This window comes from Nicotiana tomentosiformis, chromosome 1, assembly GCF_000390325.3.
Source record: "Nicotiana tomentosiformis chromosome 1, ASM39032v3, whole genome shotgun sequence".
Lineage (NCBI taxonomy): Eukaryota > Viridiplantae > Streptophyta > Magnoliopsida > Solanales > Solanaceae > Nicotiana > Nicotiana tomentosiformis.
In genome coordinates this window covers 10,364,511-10,380,370 of record NC_090812.1, presented here as the reverse complement: position 1 = coordinate 10,380,370, position 15,860 = coordinate 10,364,511, and the positions used below count along the sequence as shown (strand labels likewise).

The 15,860-nt window shown below is 38.2% G+C and overlaps 1 protein-coding gene across 1 annotated transcript; it reads left to right on the top strand.

The window, feature by feature from the left end:
• The first annotated feature begins 13,917 nt into the window (after positions 1-13,917).
• LOC104116678 (ethylene-responsive transcription factor 13-like) lies at positions 13,918-14,635 on the top strand. Its single transcript, XM_009627582.4, has one exon. The coding sequence runs from the start codon at positions 13,989-13,991 to the stop codon at positions 14,607-14,609; it is 621 nt and encodes a 206-aa protein (XP_009625877.1). The 5' UTR covers positions 13,918-13,988; the 3' UTR covers positions 14,610-14,635.
• Positions 14,636-15,860: the final 1,225 nt, after the last annotated feature.

Below are 15,860 nucleotides of genomic sequence, written 5' to 3'. Positions count from 1 at the left end.
AAAGACCTCATGTAATACTGGTCACAAATCATTCGGTCACTCGGTACTATTTATGGCCAATCAGCCCAGGGATATTCCATCCCGTATATATATACACATCAACAAACAGTTAGTCACTCAGTACCGTATAAGGCCAATCCACCCCTGGGGTAATTTATCCCTAATTGTAAATGATACAGACAAGATCCATGTCAAGGGAAAATACATCACAGTATAAATAAGTAAGGCAAGTCCATGCCCTGGGAATTCCATCCCGTATATATAATAATCTACGCTCACTTGGGGTGTACAGACTCCGTATGGGCTCCTTCAGCTCAAGCGTTATATAAAGCACATATGGCGTACTGTGGCGTGCAGTGCGATCCCATAATAATAATAATAAAGCCTATAAGGCCTGCTGCAGTGCGCAGCTCGATCCATATAATAATAATATGTATCAAACCAATATGGCATGCTGCGGCACGCAGCTCGATCCATAAATATCCTTACAGTGAATGAATATGACTTAGTACAAAATGTACATTTTTAAAACGTTTAATTTAACAGCAACACGACCCCATGGGTCTCAAAAATATCGGCACGTAACCTAAACATGATCTTTATTAAGAGCCTAAGCTCAACTTCTCTAACACGTGGAAAAGATTCAGATAATAACATGATTCTTTAATATACGACTTCATAGGATTTGTTCAAATCAAAATTTCAATGGTGCATGTCTGCGCACTCGTCACTATCGTGTACGTCACCTCCAAACAATTTATATAACATCAATTCGGGGATTCATACCCTCAGAACCAATTTTAGCAATGTTACTTACCTCAAACCGCATAATTTCTTACTCCGCTATGCTCTTTCCTCGTGAATTGGTCTCTGAAAGCCTCATATCTAGCCAAAATTAATTCAATTCAGTTGATACAAATTATTGAAATTAATTCCATAAGAAAATACTAATTTTCCAATGAAATCCGAAATTTAACTCAAAAATCGCCCGTGGAGCCCACATCTCGGAACCCGGCAAAAGTTACAAAATCCTAAAGCACATTCAACCACGAGTCCTACCATACCAATTTTACTAAATTCCGACACCAACTTGACCTCCAAATCCTCCAATCTTATTTTCAAATCCCTAAGTTTAAATCCACGATATACACCTCAAAATCACGTAATCTAGTCGGATTATTCGATGATAATTCAATAATATGAAGTAGAAATGATCACAAGTGACTTACCTCAAGTTTTCCTTGAATTCTCTCTGAAAATCGCCCCAAAAGCCGTGCTTGAAGGTCCAAAAATGGCAAAACTCGTAACCCCTTCGAAATGTATACTGTCCAAGGGTTCCGCACTTGTGACTCACTTAGCCGCTACTGTGGTCTCACAGGTGCAAGAAATCAACCGCTTCTGCTGTTTGCCAAAGCCTCCACTGGAGTCGTTTCTGCGAGCTAGGAGCCGTTTCTGCGGGCTCACATTTGCGAGGCTTGCTCCTCTTTTGCGGAGAACTCGCTTCTGTGCCCATCCGTTCGCATCTGCGATCACGCAGGGGCAGAAATTTCCTCACACCTGCGAACACTACCTCACAGCCCCCTGTCCGTAGCTGCACTTTCTAGGCTCACTTCTGGGAGCTCACACCTGCTAGCCAATTTTCGCAGGTGTGATTGCATCAGATGGCAGAAACTTTTAGATTTTTCTTTTAAGTCCGAATTTGATTCGTTAACTATCTGAAACTCACCCGAGGCCCCCGGGACCTCAACCAAAAATACCAACAAGTCCTAAAACATCATATGAACTTATTCGAGCCTTCAAATCACATAACACAATGCTAAAACCATGAATCATACCCCCAATTCAAGCCTAATGAACTATGAAACTTCCAATTTTCTACAAACGAAGCTGGAACCTATCAATTCACGTCCGATTGACCTCAAATTTTGCACACAAGTCATAAATGACATACCGGACTATTCAAATTTCCAGAATCAGATTCCGACGTCGATATCAAAAAGTCAACCCCCCGGTCAAACTTCCCAAAAATTCAACTTTCACCATTTCAAGCCTAATTCCACTACGGACCTCCAAATAATTTTCCGGACACGCTCCTAGGTCCAAAATCACCATATAGAGCTATTGAAATCATTAGAATTCAAATCCGAGGTCATTTACATATAAGTCAATATCCTGTCAACCTTTCCAACTTAAGTTTTCAATTATGAGACTAAGTGTCTCATATCACTCTGAAATCCTTACGGACCCGAACCAACTAACCTGGTAAGTCATAAAACAAATGTAAAGCATAACTTGAGCAATAAACGGGGGAACTGGGTTATATACTCAAAACGACCGTCTGGGTTGTTACATTCTCCCCCTCTTAAACAAACATTCGTCCTCGAACGGGTTTAGAATCATACCTGAAGTCACAAATAGTTGTTGATATTTTCTCCGCATCTCCTGCTCAATATCCCAAGTAGCTTCTCCGACTGGATGTCCTCTCCATTCTGCCTTCACTGATGCTATTTTCTTTGACCTCAGCTTTCGAATCTGCCGGTCTAAAATAGCCACTAGCTCTACCTCATAAGTCAAACTACCGTCGAGTTGTACTGTACTGAAATCCAAAATATGAGACGGATCCCCGACATACTTTCGGAGCATGGATACATGGAACACTGGATAACCCGGCTCAAACTAATCCACCGGCGACCGGCACCGTCTCCCATATAAAGCCTCATATGGAGTCATCTGAATAATCGATTGGTAGCTGTTATTGTAAGCAAACTCCGCCGAGTGGCAGAAATTGATCCCAAGAACCACCAAAATCAATGACACAAGTGCGTAGCATATCCTCCAATATCTGAATAGTGCGCTTGGACTGTCCGTCTGTCTGAGGGTTAAATGTTGTACTCAACTGAACCTGTGTGCCCAATTCCCGTTGCACTGCTCTCCAAAACTATGATGTAAACTGCGTGCCCCGATCTGAAATGATGGACACTGGCACACCGTGTAGGTGAACAATCTCGCGGATATAAATCCCAGCCAACCGCTCCGAAGAATAATTAGTACCAATTGGAATAAAATGCGTGGATTTGGTCAACTGGTCTACAATCACCCAAACAACATCAAACTTCCACAAGGTCCATGGGAGCCCAACTACAAAGTCCATGGAAATACGCTCCCACTTCCACTCCAAAATTTCAAGTCTCTGAAGTAATCCGCCCGGTCTCTGATGCTCGTACTTTACATGTTGACAATTTAAACATCGAGCTACAAATCCAACTACATATTTCTTCATTCGCCTCCACTAATAGTGCTTCCTCAAATCCGGATACATCTTCGCGGCACCTGGATGAATGGAGTACCGCGAACTGTGAGCCTCCTGGAGAATCAACTCCCGTAACCCATCTACATTAGGAACACATAGCCTGCCCTGCATCCGTAATATGCCGTCATCCCCAATAGTGACTTCCTTGGCATCACCGTGTTGAATCGTGTCCTTAAGGACAAGCAGATGGGGGTCATCATACTGACGTTCTCTGATACGATCATAGAGAGAAGACTGAGACACCACATAAGCCAAAACTCGATTCGGTTCCAAAACATCCAATCTAACGAACTAGTTAGCCAAGGCCTGAACATCCAAGGCTAAAGGCCTCTCTGCTATCGGTAAGTATGCTAAGCTGCCCAAACTCTCTGCCTTACGACTCAAGGCATCGGCCACCATATTGGCCTTTCCGGGATGATAGAGAATGGTGATATCATAATCCTTAAGAAACTCTAACCACCTCCGCTGCCGCAAATTAAGATCCTTATGTTTAAACAAATGTTGTAGACTCCGGTGATTGGTATACATTTCATAATGGACGCCGTACAAATAATGCTGCCAAATCTTCAAGGCATGAACAATAGCTGCTAACTCAAGGTCATGGACATGATAATTCTTCTCATGTACCTTTAACTGTCTGGATACATAGGTAATCAACCTACCGTCTTGCATCAGCATTGCGCCGAGACCAATACGCGACGCGTCACAATACACAGTATAAGACTCTGAACATGTAGGCAACACCAACACTGGGGCAGTAGTCAAAGTTGTCTTGAGCTTCTAAAAGCTCTCTTCACACTCATCCGACCACCTAAACGGAGCACCTTTCTGGGTCAATTTAGTCAAAGGCGATGCAATAGACGAGAAACCCTCCACAAAGCGATGATAATAACTAGCTAAGCCGAGAAAACTACGAATCTCAGTAGCTGAAGATGGCTTGGGCCAACTCTGAACTACCTCTATTTTCTTCGGATCCGCCTTAATTCCTTCACTGGACACTATATGTCCCAAGAATGCCACCGAACTAAGCCAAAACTCACACTTAGAGAATTTGGCATAAAGTCTCTCCTCTCTCAGTCTCTGTAATACAATACCCAAGTGTCCTCCTAACTACGTGAGTACACCAGGATATCATCAATAAATACTACGACAAATAAATCAAAATATGGCTGAAATACACTATTCATCAAGTGCATAAATGCTGCTGGGGCATTGGTCAGCCCAAAAGACATCATGAGAAATTCATAATGGCCATAACGAGTCCTGAATGCCGTCTTTAGAATATCTGAATCCTAAATTTTCAACTGGTGATACCCAGATCTCAAATCAATTTTGGAGAACACCCTCGCTCCTTGAAGCTGGTCAAATAAATCATCATTATGCGGCAAAGGATATTTATTCTTGATTGTAACTTTGTTCAGATGCCTGTAATCGATGCACATCCGCATAGTACCATCTTTATTTTTTACAAACAGAACTGGTGCACCCTAAGGTGACACACTAGGCGTAATAAACCCCTTATCAAGGAGTTCCTGAAGTTGCTCTTTCAATTCTTTCAACTCAGCTGGTGCCATACGATACAGAGGAATAGAAATGGGTTGAGTGCCCAGCACCAAGTCAATACCGAAATCAATATCCCTGTCGGGTGGCATACCCTGCAGGTCCGCAGGAAATACATCCGAAAATTCTCGCACTATCGATACTGAATCAATAGGAGGAGTACCTACATCAACATCTCTCACAAAGGCCAAATATGACAAACATCCCTTCCCAACCATACGTTGGGCCTTCAAATAAGAAATTACCCTGCTAGGAACATAATCTAGAGAACCTCTCCATTCAACCTTTGGCAACCCCGGCATCGTCAACGTCACGATTTTTACGTGACAGTCCAGAATAGCATGACATGGAGACAACCAATCCATACCTAGAATTACATCGAAATCAACGATACCGAGTAACAAAAGATCAACTCTAGTCTCTAGTTCTGCAATAGTTACCACAGGACAGATACACACGGTCCACAGTAATAATATCGCCCACTAGCGTAGATACACGAACAAGTGAAACTAAGACTCACGGGGCATATTCGGACAACGAGCAAAATACGATGATACATATGAATAAGTGGAACCAGGTTCAAATAATATAGAAGCCTCCATGTGGCACACTGAAACAATACATGTGATCACTGGATCTGAATCAGCAGCATCTGGCCTGGCAGAAAAAGCATAGAATCGGGCATGACCGCTACCTGATCGGCCTCCCCCTCTTGGGCGACCCCTAGCTGTCTGAGCCCCACCCCGAGCTGGCTGGGCAGGTGGTGGCATAACTGGTGCATAAGTAGTAGCCTGACTTCTCTGCTGAACTGGACCTCAAGTAAGGCGGGGACAAAATTTCCTCACATGACCCAGCTCTCTACACTCATAACACTCCCTTTCGAAGAATGGTGGCAAGTTCTGAGGCGGACCTCGAGAACCATAATAACTACCAGAAGAACCTGGTACCGATGATCCATGAATTAAAGGAGCATGGGGCGTACTCTGGGCTAGAAGGTCACCGAGAGATGGCTGACCCTGATGAGAACTGTATGAACCATTGCTGGATGATGCACCACGGTGAACTAGACGACCCGTCTGAGCGTGTCTGTAAGAACAACCCCTACCGCAGTAAAACTGACCCCTGAAGGGACACCGCTCAAACCACCTGGCCCACGAGGCCTCTTGGCCTCCCTCTCTAAACGTTCCTGGCTACGGACCATCTCTATCTTCCGAGCAATGTCAACTACCTCATCAAAAGTAGCACCAGATACCCTCTCCCTAGTCATAAGTAACCGCAGCTGATATGTGAGGCCATTAATAAACCTCCTAATCCTCTCCTTATCAGTGGGAACCAACCAAACTGTGTGATGAGCCAACTCAGAAAATCTCATCTCATATTGTATCACAAATATGTCGTCCTGAAGTAACTTCTCAAACTGCCTGCGCAGTTTCTCTCTACGAGACTGCGGCACAAACTTCTCTTAAAAGAGTACGGAGAACTCCTTCCATGTAAGTGGTACTGCACCAATCGGCCTGCACCTCTCATAAGCCTCTCACCAACTGAAGGAAGCTCCAGAAAATAGAAAAGTAGTGAACGAGACCCCATTGGTCTCCAGAATACCTGTTGTCCGAAGCATCCACTGGTACTTATCTAGAAAACCTTGAGCATCCTCTGACTCAGCACCGCTAAATGATGGAGGTCGAAGCCTCCCAAATCTCTCAAGTCTCCTCTGCCCATCATCTTCCATAACGGGGAGTGCCCCCGGTATCTGAAGTCCCTGCACTACCTGATCTGGAGTACGGGCAACATGGGTATGAGTACTTCCCCCGGCCTGAGAAGTGGCAAGTGCGGCCTAAGCCACCTGAGCAAGACCAGTGCAAACTGTCAATATTTGGGCCATAGCCTCTTGAAGGCTTGGAATCACAATGAGCACAGCTGGTCCTGTCGGCTCAGCTATATCTGGAATCTGCTCCTGAGCTGGAGCAACTCGTGGTGCTATAGGTGTTGCTGCAACTGATGTATGAGCTACACCTCGACCTCTACCTCGGCCCCGGCCTCTACCACGGCCCCGGCCTCTCGCAGCCCTAACTGGTGGCATTGGTGGCTGACCGTCCGATCCAGTAGTATGTGTCCTCACTATCTGTGAGAGAATAGAATAACAGAAATTTAGTTTCCGGAATAAACAAATTCGTACGATAGAATGCAAGAAGCTGAACTTTTCCTAAGGGTTCGACAGCCTCTCGAAGATAAGTATAGACGTCTTCGTATCGATCCACAAGACTCTACTAAACCTCCTCATGACTCGTGAGACCTATGTAACCTAGGCTCTGATACCAACTTGTCACGACCCAAAATCTCACATGTCGTGATGGAGTCTATCTCAATACTAGGCAAGCCGATAATCTCAATAAACCACCACATCTTTTAAGTTTAAAAACATAACATTTAAATTCAACGGAAGAAACCTCATACAGTTATAATCACTCCCAAAATCCGGTGTTACTAAGTACATGAGCATCTAAATAAATACAAATTCTGACTGATAAAATCACTGTCTGAAAATATAGAACAGTACAATAACTAAAGAGGAAGGGAATCAAGTCTGCAGACGTTAAGCAGCTACTTTGATAGTCTCCAACAGAAATAACTCTGAAACCTAGCAGTCGCTGTATCCGGGAGCACCTGGATCTGCACACGAGGTGCAGAGTGTAGTATGAGTACAACCAACTCAATAAGTAACAAGACTAACCTCTAGGCTGAAAGTAGTGACGAGCTCCGCAGGTACATTCTAGTATAAATAATGGTACAAAAATGTAGGCATTCTTTCAAGTTCAATAGTTAAACTCAGTACAAGTGAAATAGATCAATACTGCATGATATGAGGTATGACATCTCAGTAGAAAGACCTCATGTAATACTGGTCACAAATAATTCGGTCGCTCGGTACTGTTTATGGCCAATCAGCCCAGGGATATTTCATCTCGTATATATATACACATCGACTGACAGTTAGTCACTCAGTACCGTATAAGGCCAATCCATCCCTGGGGTAATTTATCCCCAATTATAAATGATACGGACAAGATCCATATCCAGTAAAAATACATAACAGTATAAATAAGTAAGGCAAGTCCATGCCTTAGGAAGTCCATCCCGTATATATAATCATCTACGCTCACTGGAGGTGTATAGACTCCGGAGGGGCTCCTTCAGCCCAAGCGCTATATAAAGCTGATATGGCCTACTACGGCGTGTAGTCTGATCTCATTATAATAATAATAATAATAATAATAATAATAAATCCTATAAGGCCTGCTGCGGTACGCAGCTCGATCCATATAATAATAATATGTATATAGCCAATATGGCCTACTGCGGCGTGCAGCTCGATCCATAAATATCCTCACAATGGATGAATATGACTTAGTATAAAATGTACATTTTTAAAATGTTTAATTTAATAGCAACACGACCCCATGGGTCCCAAAAATATCGGCATGTAACCTAAACATGATCTCAATTAAGAGCCTCAGCTCAACTTCTCTAACACGTGAAAAACAATCAGATAATAACATGATTCTTTAATTTATGACTTCATAGGATTTATTCAAGTCAAACTTTCAATGGTGCACATCTACACGTTCATCACTATCATATGCGTCACCTCCAAACAATTTATATAAGATCAATTCGGAGATTCATACCCTCAGAACTAAGTTTAGAAATGTTACTTACCTTAACCCGCGTAATTTCTTATTCTGCTATGCTCTTGCCTCGTGAATTAGTATCTGAAAGCCTCGTATCTAGTCACAATTAATTCGATTCAGTCAATACAAATTATTGGAATTAATTCCATAAGAAAATACTAATTTTCCAATAAAATCTGAAATTTAACTCAACAATTGCCCGTGGAGCCCACATCTCGGAACCCGACAAAAGTTACAAAATCTGAAAGCTCATTCAACCAAAAGTCCAACCATACCAGTTTTACTAAATTCCGACATCAACTCAACCTCCAAATCCTCCAATCTTATTTTCAAATCCCTAGGTTCAAATCCTTGATTTACACCTCAAAATCACGTAATCTGGTCGGATTATTCGATGATAATTCAATATTATGAAGTAGAAATGATCACAATCGACTTACCTCAAGTTTTCTTTGAATTCTCTCCGAAAATCGCCCCAAAAACTGTGCTTGAAAGTGCAAAAATGGCAAAACTCGAAACCCCTTCGAAATGTATATTGGCCAGGGGTTCCGCACCTGCAACTCACTTAGCCGCTTCTGTGGTCTCATAGGTGCGAGAAATCAATCGCTTATGCGGTTTGCCAAAGCCTCCACTAGAGCCGCTTCTGCGGGCTCGCATTTGCGAGGCTCGCTCCACTTCTGCGGAGAACTCGCTTCTGCGCCCTTCCGTTCACATTTGCGATCATGTAGGTATGGAAATTCCCTCACACCTGTGACCACTACCTCACAGCCCCCGGTCCACATCTGCGCTTGCCAGGCTCGTTTCTGTGAGTTCGCACATGCGAGCCAATTTCCGCAGGTGCGGTTGCATCATATGGCAGAAACTTTCAGATTTTTCTTCTAAGTCCGAATTCTATTCATTAACCCTCTGAAACTCACCCGAGGTCCCCGAGACCTCAACCAAAAATACCAACAAGTCCTAAAACATCATACGAACTTAGTCGAGCCTTCAAATCACATCAAAAAAATGCTAAAATCACGAATCATACCCCAATTCAAGCTTAATGAACTTTGAAACTTCCAATTTTCTACAAACGACGTCGGAACCTATCAATTCACGTCCGATTGACCTCAAATTTTGCACACAAGTCATAAATGACATAACGGACCTATTCAAATTTTCAAAATCAGATTCCGGCCTCGATATCAAAAAGTCAACCCCCCGGCCAAACTTCCAAAAAATTTTACTTTCGCCATTTCAAGCCTAATTTCACTACGGACCTCCAAATAATTTTTCGGACACGCTCCTAAGTCCAAAATCACCATACAGAGCTATTGGAATCATCAGAATTCATATTCGAGGTCGTTTACACATAAGTCAATATTCGGTCAACTTTTCCAACTTAAGTTTTCAATTATGAGACTAAGTGTCTCATTTCACACCGAAATCCTTTCGGACCCGAATTAACTAACCCGGTAAGTCATAAAACAACTGTAAAGTATAACTTGAGCAGTAAATGGGGGAACGGGATTATATACTCAAAACGACTGGCGGGTCTTTACAATTACACCCTATATCTCCAAAGCTTTCTCATATATTCTAAAACATACTACAATATTCTAATTTGTATTACAATCCAAATCAAACATACCACAATATTCTAATTTGTATTACAATCCAAATCGAACATACCACAATATTCTAATTTGAAATATAATATTCAACTAAACGTAGTAGAGTATTTTAATTTGGAATACAATATCCAAATCACACATATCATATTATTCTATGAAGAATACAATATTCAAACCAAACATACCACAATATTCTAATTTGGAATGCAATCCAAACCGAACATACCACATTATTCTAATTTTAAATACATTATTCAAACTGAACACACCACAATATTCTAATCTAGAATGCATTATATAAACCAAACATATCATATTATTCTAATGGAGAGTACAATATTCAAGTCAAACATATCCTAATATTCTAATTTGGAATATAATATTCAAATCAAACATACTACAATATTTTAATTGAAATACAATGGTCAAACCAAATATACTACAATATTCTAATTTAAAATACAATAACTATACCAAATATACTATAATGTTTTAATTTGGAGTACAATATACAGACCAAGCATTCCATAATTTTCTAATTTGGAATACAATATTCAAATCAAACATACACTAATATTCGAATTTATAATACAGTATCCAAATCAAAAATATTACAGTATCCTAATTTAAAATACAGTATCCAAATCAAACATACCAAAATATTCTAATTTAGAAGACACAATATTTTATTTTGAAATACAATAAGTATACAATGTAAAATAAATTTATAAAGTAGGTATACATGGTAAAATAAAATATTTTAATTATATATGATGTTAACTGGTATTTTCAGTAGACATACCGTGTGGGTTTCGCTTTATTTTATTTTTCTTTTCTCGTCATTTCAAATATCTGAAATACTCTTTATATTTAGGGATATTAGACAAATTGTCTCCCGAGAATCATTCGCCGTATCCAACTAAAAAAGTACTATTTACTTTTTTCTCTTATTGAAACACACTACTCAGGTATTCTTTCAATTTACTCTCTTCGTCCCATTTTAACTATCATTTTACCTTGGGAGTACTTTTATATATACAAAATTAGGACAATACTTACCCCATTGAGCTAGATTTTCCTATTTACAAAAAGTAACTAAGGTTTTTATAAAATATATTCAATTCCGATCAAAAGCTACAATTTATACATAATTTGTATACATGTTTATGTTGTACAAAATCCGGTAAAAACTGTAATTTACATATAACTTATATGCAACTTGTATATAATTTTTTGTTGTATAGAATCTGGATAAAATACATACTATTTTTATGTAACTATGTTAATTGTATATATGTTGTATGTCATTTGTGCACCCAACATATAAAATACATACAACTTATTATTTTTTGCCTCTTCAAATTTTAATCTAAAATTCTAACCCAAACCAAATTAATTTTTTACCATACTCTCTCAAAGTTGAGATATAAACTCCAAACAATATTTTCAATCGTTTGCAACAACATCCAATCTAAACAAATAATAATTTCGCAAAATTTAGTTTTGAGTTTAAAGTTTCGAAGTTTTTTAGTAGCTGTCAATGTAGTTTAAGCTTATGTCTTCACGTTTCACACCCAAATAAGGTTAAATTAGTGTGTGATTCAAAATTTCAGTATAATTTCAATTATACAATAATTTGAAAAAATGGAAACCCTTCTTATTGGACGATATGCTTTCTTCCATTTATTTATCTATCACTTGGGAGGTCCAACCAGTAAGCACCATCACTTGAACAATCTTGAAGAAGATTTGAACCTGTTGGCTGAATACCAACGGGCGAAGGTTCTGGCCTGTTGGTGCATAATAATGCTCTATTATGAAAAAATTGTGTCACTTAGGAGGGGTAGAACTTTTCATCAGAGTGAAAATAAATTCATGGAAGAGGGAGAAAAAATGGAAAAGATTGTAGTATAATACATTACTTTATATAATATATATAAAATTAAGTTACAATCTCTCGAAGGAGGATAAATAAGTTTATAATGTAGTATAGATATATCAAAATACCTTTCAGCTTTTTTCACATCCATTAAGCAAAATAATAAAATACAACGTATAGTTTATTAAAATATCCCTATATAATGAAAGTAGTTTGATATTTTTCTTTTAAATACCATGCATTCTTATTAATATTAAGGGTATAATCTAAAACAATTAACAAGTTTAATTTTGAATTCCTAAAGTGATAGTAATTTTTTCTAAGACAATTTTTTAATTTTGAGCTAAAACGAAAGTAGTTAATGTCAACAAAGTCTTGTGGTGGTCTTTACGGCGTCCAGCTTTTTTTCTTAGGTTAACTAATTAATCTTGTCTGCATTATTTTTCTTCCTTTTCCGTTATACTCTTTCAGTGACATGTGCGGTGGTGGTTTTCTTTTCTCCTTCTTCTAAGAGCATTTAATAGTAAGAAATTTTATTTAAAGGATGCAACAATATGCAATTTTTGGGACAGATTTGATAAAGAAAACAAAGAGCCACCTCATCGTACTTTTAACAAATGAAGAAAGTTAACACTAAAGAAGGGAAAGCTGGCGTCTTCATGTTAGATGGAGATGGCGATGAAATTGTGGGGACGGGGGAGTATGCAGATTGATAAAAAAAATTATTTTTTATTTTCAGGAGCTGCAAGATTGGTCCCAGAGTAAATTCAATAAAGAAAAGAAAATTTAAAAAGAAAAGAAAAATGGCCATTGAATTTGGGGAAAGGCCGATTGATGCATACTCGTCTAGTATTTTTGTACTCATTCTATATTTGAATTCTCCAGCAATCATAGAGTGATATAAATTATTAAACAAGATTTTAAATTCAGAAAAGCTATTGGTACACTCATAAGCTTGTTCTTTATCAAACTATTTGAAGGTGAATTATCACTATCAACCTGCAACACTTTAATATTCCCTGAACTTATTTTCTTTTTAGTCCGTGCCAAAAAGAATAACTTCTTTTTTTATTTGAAAATAATTTACCTTTATGCATTGATTTATAGCCACACAAAATATATGTCCCTTATTTTACAACACAAGTTCAAAAGTCTTATATCTTTTCTTAAATTCCGTGCCCAATCAAATGAGTTCACATAAATTGAAAAGGTGGGAGTAATTTAATTTGTTACCTCAACCAACCGAAATTAGAATAGAGAATGCTTTCTGACATTTGGTAGCACATGCTGTCACCATAAGAATACAAACTTGTTTATCAAATAAAATCTTTCCTTTATATACGTGCAAAGATTATATTCCAGTGATTTGAAATAAACAATCCGAAGTTTTTGGAAATGAGGGTGATCTCGTCATACATGATGTACTATATTAATATACTTTTTCCGTTTCAATTTATTTGAATCTATTTCCTTTTTAGTTCGTGTAAAAAAAATGACTTTTTTCCTTATTTGGAAATAATTTACCTTTATATAATAATTTATAGCCACACAAAATATATGTGCCTCATTTTACACCACAAGTTCAAAATTCTTCTCTATTTTCTTAAACTCCGTGCCCAGTCAAATAGGTTCACGTAAATTGAAATGAAGTGAGTAGTTGTTTACTCACGTTTCAAGAAGGAAGTATAATATTCATTACATATAGTAGATTATCAGTTCACATTATTTATTTCTCTTGAAATTTTACAATAATGAATGTAAAAAGCACAATATGCGGGTGCTTGAAATGTAATCTTCGTGGAAGTTCCTACCAACATATCAAGAAAAAAAAAACTGAAAATGTATAAGTAGCAGTAGGGTTTCAAACATTCCATTCATTTTGTACGTGAAAGTGCAATAAATTAAACTAGTCATCCAAAAATTATAGGGAAAAGAAAATGAATCCAGCTGATGAAACCTTATCTTTCTCTAACCTTGATTTCCTTGAATCTATCAAGCAGAACCTTTTGAATGATCCAATTGTTTTTGAGAATTTTTCAAATGACGCATTGTCTAATAGCCCTAGCTCAAGTTCAGCAGAAAACAGCTTTAACACCTCCCTTTGTGATGAAAACTGTGAAAAGTCCGAGTCCGAGGAGGAAAGAAAGGGGCCTATGGTGGCGCGTGAGAAAAAAGCGCCGCAAGATTGGAGGCGCTACATAGGAGTGAGGCGGCGGCAATGGGGGACGTTTACGGCGGAGATAAGAGATCCGAATAGGAGAGGCGCGAGACTGTGGCTAGGAACTTATGAGAGTCCGGAGGATGCAGCATTAGCTTATGACCAAGCCGCTTTTGAGATCCGCGGCTCGAAAGCACGTCTCAATTTTCCGCACTTAATTGGCTCGACCATAACTAAGCCGGCTAGGGTTACAACGAGGTGTCGTATGCGCTCACCGGAGCCATCGTCTTCAGCTTCTTCAGAAAATAGGACAAGGAAAAGTAAGATAGATGTGATAAACTCCATAGCTAAAGCAAAATTTATTCGTCATAGCTTGATTAATCTGCAAATGTTGGTATAATTGTGAGGAACTAAGGTTTCTTCGTGTTTGACAATTGCAATATTCTCAAAGAAAAAGAAAAAAAAAACAAAGCTGCTGGACGATGACTTGTAAATGTACTTTCTCTTACGTGACCTTTCTTTTTAACGGGATAAATTAGTTGCCAGATAAATCACTTCATAAAATGTCGTTTTTTCTTTTGGCTTCTCTTGTTCATATACGGTTAGATCTCTCTATAGGATCCTTATATAATATCCATTCACTATAAAAGTTAAATTTTTTTAGAACCGATTTTTAAATTATATTTTACCTCTCTATAACAACTTTTTTACCTATAACACCAATAACCATATTTATAGCAAAACACTCTTTGTAAAATTACCCCTCTTTATCAACCATATATTTTCTTTAAGATTACTAGTAATAACTCTAAAAATATGCACACAATCTTTTCCATTAAATAATATTTCTATCTTGCATAAAATATAATATTTGAAGATTTGCACATGATAACTTTTTCATTGGATAAATTCCAAAAAAATATGTAGATGGAATATTTTTAAACTCTTAGATTGGCTTCAAGTGAAAACTATTGAATACTTTTTTGCTGGAAATTTGGACACAAACCTTCGCCAATTCAAGCGTTATGTTGCTAGTAAGAGAATGAAATCTACGAAACAAGCTACAATTACAAAGTTCTTACATCACTCTTAAAAGAATTTATTTTTGCTAGGTAGTTTTAAAATGTCTACCTTAGAGTTTAAATCTTTATATGTTTAGTTGTGAATTTATTACTAATATATGAGCTTTCTTCAATATTTAACTAGTGAAATATGCATATCATTTGAGATTTTAAATTTGAATAATTTTTTAATCTTTTATATGTAATATTAAAAATAAAAAATAATTGATTTTTGGATAATTTTTTATCTATAACAGCCAAAAAATATTTAAACGTCAAATGCTGTTATAGGTGTTTAACGGTCATTCACTATAAAGCCAAAAAATATCGGAACAAACGAGACTATTATAAAGAGGGTTGGTTGTAAAAACCTTAACACGAAAGGATGACAAGAGGTAAAAAAATGTTAGAGTGAGAAGTGAGCTTCTCTCTACTCTCCCCCACTCTTTCTTCCCTTCTAACGGTTACTTTACAGTGATTAACGACTAATTTTTTTCCCAATTTTGCTCAATGAGCATGTCCATTGACATTTTCGGACACCCATCCTCAAAATACCAATGCCATCGGACCCCAACATTAACAGAGATGCC